The sequence below is a fragment of the Dendroctonus ponderosae genome, unplaced genomic scaffold (assembly GCF_020466585.1).
Source record: "Dendroctonus ponderosae isolate FM_Combo_2020 unplaced genomic scaffold, Dpon_F_20191213v2 Dpon_F_20191213_3, whole genome shotgun sequence".
NCBI lineage: Eukaryota > Metazoa > Arthropoda > Insecta > Coleoptera > Curculionidae > Dendroctonus > Dendroctonus ponderosae.
Window position 1 is genome coordinate 16628041 of NW_026018508.1, and position 6314 is coordinate 16634354.

Here is a 6314-nt window from a genome sequence, read left to right on the forward strand (position 1 = left end):
AGTTTTGACCCAGAAAGCGAAATTTGAATATCAGACACTTAGGTGCAAGATTATGCCAAAATTCCATGTTTTCCGTCCCGTTTTTGCTCATATCTCGGCGGCAACATGAGCAAGAACGCTCATTTGTACATCATTCTAGAGAGAAATAAATGGCCTTTTTAGAAAGTGAACCATTGATATGAAAATGTTGGCAGATTTCTCAAAAAATGTTTTAATTCAAGAAGTTTTAGATTTGCGTGGGTTTTTTTTGAGTTGCAAAATCCACTTGAACATGACGCTGCTTTTTTCAAAGTTTCTCAAGAACCATTCGAGCCACATAATTCGTTTTGGCATCGTTGGATAGAAAATTGAAAAGCCGATTCAGTCGTAACAACGTGAGTCAGGAAATTCGGGTAGTTTTGACCCAGAAAGCGAAATTTAAACATTAGACACTTAGGTGCAAGATTATGCCAAAATTCCATGTTTTCCGTCCCGTTTTTACTCATATCGCGAAGGCAAAATGAGCAAGAACGCTCATTTGTACATCATTCTAGAGATAAATAAATGGCTTTTTTTAAAAGTGAACCATGGATGGGAAAATGTTGGCAGTTTTCTCATAAAATGTTTGAATTCAAGAAGTTTTAGATTTGCCTGTTTTTTTTTCAGGTGTAAAATCCACTTGGCCATGACCCCCATGCCCCCCCCTGGATTCGCCCTTGCAGCAGATATTGATAAATTGACGATTTTTTGCAAATTTACTGCCCGAAACTTACTTACCTTGTTGGTGGAATAATAATTCATGCCAAGCGGCATAAAAACCTCTTGGAAATTATTAATAGCTTGCGAAATAAGAAGCATCGTCTGCAGCTGACTTCTCAGCATATCTATGTCTTGGATGACAAAGGCGATGTAGAATAGCGAAAGGAAGTTGTTCACAAATTCGAAGAGAACGAGTTTTGTTACTCGGTGCCGCTCGAATTGAGACTGAGTCCGATGGTTTTCTGGAACAAAACCCCGCATGAATGGAAAAGCGTTTCAATTCATCTCTCCCCCAAGTCTGCATTCGACGCTTTTCAGTTAACAGTAGTAAAGAGTTATTAATTCTTCCCTGGATCAGTCGTTACATTCCGTCGATTTGAGCAGATGAGAGTGCTTTTGGCTGACATTTTTTCAACCAAACCCAAGCCAAGAAACCAGCAATTTCAATCAAAATAACATTAATCAGCAAGTCTTCGAGCCAGACACACTTTTATCCAGGGGATCTTAAGAACTGAAACACGCGACCCATTTATTAGCTAAATACTCACCCCATTCGGTCAAAAAAGAGGCAAAATCCTTAAAATACGCACTAATAACGGTGACTAGAATGGAGTAGACAATGCTGGGGATCATGACCAGATAGTCTTCAGGGGAGAAAAGCTCCTTCATGTAGTCTTCGGCCCAAAACGAGATCAACATTAAGTAAAAGGCCAAAATCATGCAGATTATCACAATGGGCAGTGAGACTGCATACATCTGCGAAACAAGCAACGAAACTCAACTTTAACGGATGGGTTTATGGCTTTTTACCTTCACGTATGTCATAAAGCGAGGACTTTGGGGGCACACTTTTCCAGTAACCGCATCCACTCCCATGAAGCCTCGGAATCCTGGCCTGGGCTCATCCAGGCTGGTCATTCCGATTGTGCCCCATTTGAAAGCGAGTTCGTTAGATTTGCGTTTCCAAACCTAAAAAAAAAAACACCGAGAAAGAAACCAGAATTTACGCAAAATTTACTAAGAGCTCACCTCCAAAAACAGTGTCACCCAAATAACATTGAAAATACAAAAAAACGGAACAGTTTCAGTGAAAATATATCCGAATAATCCCAGTACCGATGGAACAACCAAAGCCAACGTGTAGTACTCCAAAAAGGCAAAATAGAGCGCTATGGATTCTCCAAAATATTCCTTAATATCACCTAGAAAGGGAAAAAAACGGGACATCGCTATGCATACTGAAGAAGGCTTATATAAGGAACCCTCCCCTACTCGCATTTATTATTTTCGCTAACACTTCAGTAATGGATTTTCTAAATCCAATAGCTTTTTTCGCCCGGCTTTCGAGCCCGAATCCATCAAACGTGGCGTTAATAATCCGATAAGCTATTCAAAACTGAGAAATAATCGAAATTTGTACCTCTCGCCTAATTTCCATAAACATCCCCGGTGTGATCGGCACGCCCCAACCATTTTACGTCGAATATTTCAATTAAAATCTCCATTACATGCGAGGAAATTGTGCGAAAAAATCGGTTGCAACGAGTAAACAGTGTTGTCCGGTGAAATGTGCAGTTTGCTTTTTCAATCAGCCGAAATTTGTATTCAGATCTGGGGTTTGTTCGATGGTTGTTTCATTCGATATTAACAAAAGTTTTTACGGTTTCGAAGCAAATTTGAAATGTTCGGTTCGCTGTTGACTGTCGGAATGTGCGGAAATTACTATTGAGATCTCGGGTTTGTTTGATGTTTTCTTCATTCGATAGTTTAAAAATATCTTTAGGGTTACGAGAATATCGAACGAAATAACGACTAATCAAACCTCCATATCTGCATATTCACCTTGACTGATTCAAATGCTTAACGCACCTTTCGGTAAACGCCGGTTCTTTCGTATGATATTTTCAAAAGTTCTTCATTTAGGGCTTCGAAGAAAATTGACTTCTTCAGCTCGCTGGCGAAGCGCCAAAATACATATTTTTTTGAAACCCTAAGAACTTTTGAAAACATCGAACGAAAGAACCATAAAACAAACCCCAGATCTGAATACTTCTTTGGTCCGAATGAAAAACCAAATGCGCACGTTCAAGAGCTGTTAACAATCCATAAAAAATGATATATAATAAACTCCAACTACCTCAAGTGCATCAGGTTGCAGTTAAGCCATAAAAAAGCTGGGCTTAAACATGGAAGTGCCTTATTGAAATATGCAGCCAGCATTGGATTAAACAGGGAAGATTTAATAGTAGCTGGGGAGTTTCGATTTAAAACCCCCCCATACTGGACCGGCAATAACAGTTTAAATAAGCGTGCTAATATCCCCTAAATCTAGTTGGAAATATAAACGGTCTAAGCTGTTCAGATCAGTGGATACTGAGAATTTGTGGTAAATAGGGCCGAAATGATTTTGCATATTTGCGGTGCAGTGCTAAATGGGCAAATAAATTGTCTACATTCGGCCCTTTGGTTTACATGCCGGCTCCAAAGGCCCTATAAAAAATAATCCCGTTACGGCAAAATTAAGCTTAAACGGTACGTAAATGTTGAAACACTTTTCATGATTCGCCGAATTCTTCGTACATGCGACCGGCCGATTTTAATAAGGGTTTTAATTGGAATACCACTGGCCTCCGCGCTTATGAGACTGGAAATTTTGAGCGGCAGCTCGCAAAATTCAATTATATCTGAATTTTGGACGGGTTATCGAATTATTAACGCCATATTTTGTGAATCCATGTTCGGAACGGGGCGCCGAAACATTTTTAATCGAAACCCATCATCGGCTATCAATCTCGTCCAGCCATTCATTTAGGCATTGATTATCAGCCAATCCATCAAGCTGAGAGGCTTACCAATCGGTTGTTTGAACCATCTGGGCATATACCAAGAGCCTGCCAATTTTTTCAATTCCTCATCGTCATGCAATGGATAGATTTTCGTTATTAATTGCTTGTTATGTGCTAGAGGCACTATGGATTGGTTCTCGTGCAGCTTAAAGAGTGGATACCCTGAAAATTGTTCCGCTGTTTTAGCTTTGTACTATCAGGGCCATTTTTTAAATATACTGGGTGTAGTTCAATTTTTGAGCGCAAAAATCAACGAGGAAAGAGATGTTAGAGGAATAAGTAGAAATGTGCTCTAAAGCGCTTCGTTTGTGAGATACAGAGTGTTGGACTTGGTTTTTTTGGTCTCAGTCTTGCAGTTTTTTTCTAAATATTTAGCATAATTCGAACGCAGTCTGCTTTTAGCGGTCTACATTGTTCAATGTGTCAAAAAGTTGGAAAATGTACTCGGGTGTATTTCTTAGTGTGCCATGACACTTTTTACCCTCTTAAGATTTTGGTTGGTGCGACACTGAAGTCCTGCTTTTTTGTTGCGATTTCCTGTTCTATTTAGAAAGTTTTTTGCCCTCTGAAGTTTTTTCGTATCTGTGGCGGTTTTCGAGTTATTAGGAAGAGTTGCTTATTTGTTCGCGTTTGCTCAGCTCATTGATTTTCCCCCCAAAAAAATTGTACACTCTGTATTATCGAAACTGGCGGTAGAAAACAATTTCTTCCTAACAAACTTTGTTGTCTTTTGCACTTTTTCGCATCTGTCACGGTTTTCGAGTTATGAGGAAAAAAGCTACTTATTTGTTCCAGTTCGTTCACCTGTTTCATTTACCCAAATTAAAACCGAACACCCTGTAGTATTGAAACTAGAGAGAGTCGTAGAAATGTATTTATTATCTTCCTTCTTCCTGAATTTTAATTTATTAAATATTTGTTGTCTTTTGGACTTTTTTCGAATTTGTCACACTAATTTGTGTGAGTTTATCACTTGTATTATTTAAACTCGAAAAACTGAGACAGAAAGGTGATTTACTCGAAAGCTTTCACTGAATTTTTCTTGTTAACTTTGTCCTCTGTTTGAGGATGCAAGCAACTCCTGCTTGCGAAACGTTTTCGTCTACATTTCCTAAACAGACGAAAATCTGGGGAAAAATGCGAACTTTTGCAACAGGCTCTGCATTTCGTACAAACCTGGAATAAATTTCTCATACTCTAAAGCTCTGATGTTTTCCAATTCGTGTAAGACAATAGTTTGTCGATCAGCAATCGTGAGCAAATCGTCTATCGTAGTGCCATCTATTAGGAAATCGTCGAGTGACGCTACTGTAAATTCCCTGGGCCGCCCGCGAGGATCCGGTTTTACCAGATCGATGTCTTCCGCAATCTCCAAAAGCTTGATTTTGGTGGCGGAAATATGGAAAGTGTATTCCTGCAAAAATCCAGCCCGATTGTAGACTAGAGAGTTTCAAAAGTTTTTCTTCGTACTTCTTCCGCATTGGTCTTCGGCTGCAAAATGGCGACCAATTCGCCACCGCCGTCGCTTTTTTTGGCCCGGATTTTGGTCGCCAGCCATTGCAAAGCTTTTTCATGAATATCGGGCACAACTTTCATAACAACATATGTTGGCGGCAGTTCCGTTGCTCGTTCTTCCGGTTCCAAACCGGAAATCGACTCGATATCCGCCCGTTGTCTTTTCGACATTTCGACAGAGGTTTTTCGTTTCCGGTCGGAGTCAGCTATCTGGTCAGATTGATTGCTTTAAAACTTCATTTTGTATCGGGTGGGGAATTTTTTATTGCCTTTTTTTAATAAGCATTAATTTTCAGGGGTTTCAGTTTCTGAGGTGTTAAGGTCTTCTACAGTATGTGGTTGAATACGTAAAATTGAGCTTTTTCTGCCCAAAAATCCAAAAAATCGTGCAATCTGGACGAAAAGATGGAAACGAAAATCCTGGATCTTGGACACATTATCGACAAACTTTTGCGTTATCGATCCTCTAGTCCCGGTCTCGTTTCATAATTCATCCAGCAGGCTGTTTGGAAGAACCTGAACCCTTACGGGAACAGAGTTGAATCGATTGACCTCATCAAAAAGTGTTTTGCTTATTTTCCCTCTATCGTATCAGTGAAACAAATCACATCCAATTTACTTACTTGATGCTACCAGTTGCAATAAACATCTACTGGGCCTTCTTATCACAGTTGGCTATAAATAAGTACGCGAAACACAAACGACATTAATCAAGTAACCAAGACAAGGCGATTAAAAATAAATCTGAATTCATTTGAAAATTGCGAATCCGCAGCTGAAACCCGCAGAAATTCAATAGAATATAAAGTAAAATTAACCGAGAGTGAGGTTAGATTAAAGTGTCAACACTACTTAAGTTTCGTCAGTAGTCAGCAGTAGCATCTAGCTGACTTGATTTTTTTCTGTTGATCATTAGCTGAGCTTGAAACGATTTTCTGTCGCTCTGGTTGATGGAGAAAGGCAAATGTATTGAGGAAAAAGAGGTCAGACTGTTCAGTTTGTGCAGTTCATTCATAGATGCCAGCTGGTCTGAGCAAAGGCGACGAAAAGCTAAGAAATGGCGAATTTCAGTCGCCATTTCGTATAAAGGTGTGAAACTTGAAAAATTTTCAAGACAACGACCATGAACTTAAATCGCACTTGATATACATGTATTATCTGGAGCTTTGAATTTTGAGCCACAAAATTATCTTTGAACGGAAAGAACTAACAATT

The 6314-nt window shown here is 39.3% G+C and overlaps 1 protein-coding gene across 3 annotated transcripts in view; it reads right to left on the minus strand.

Moving 5' to 3' along the window:
• Window positions 1–6022, minus strand: part of LOC109538650 (anoctamin-10) — an 8357-nt gene extending 2335 nt beyond the window's left edge. Inside the window, exons 1-8 of one of the 3 annotated variants that reach the window (XM_019905997.2) lie at window positions 5723–6021; window positions 5055–5325; window positions 4761–4998; window positions 3591–3746; window positions 1768–1940; window positions 1549–1707; window positions 1287–1494; window positions 757–980 (exon numbers count right to left, since the gene is read on the minus strand). In XM_019905997.2, the coding sequence (XP_019761556.2) occupies window positions 757–980; window positions 1287–1494; window positions 1549–1707; window positions 1768–1940; window positions 3591–3746; window positions 4761–4998; window positions 5055–5325; window positions 5723–5748 (1455 nt within the window). In that variant the 5' untranslated portion in view covers window positions 5749–6021. Of the gene's footprint in view, window positions 1–756; window positions 981–1286; window positions 1495–1548; window positions 1708–1767; window positions 1941–3590; window positions 3747–4760; window positions 4999–5054; window positions 5326–5722 lie in introns of all 3 variants that reach the window. The other 2 variants (XM_019905999.2, XM_019906000.2) reach the window with 2 other exon arrangements.
• Window positions 6023–6314: the final 292 nt, after the last annotated feature.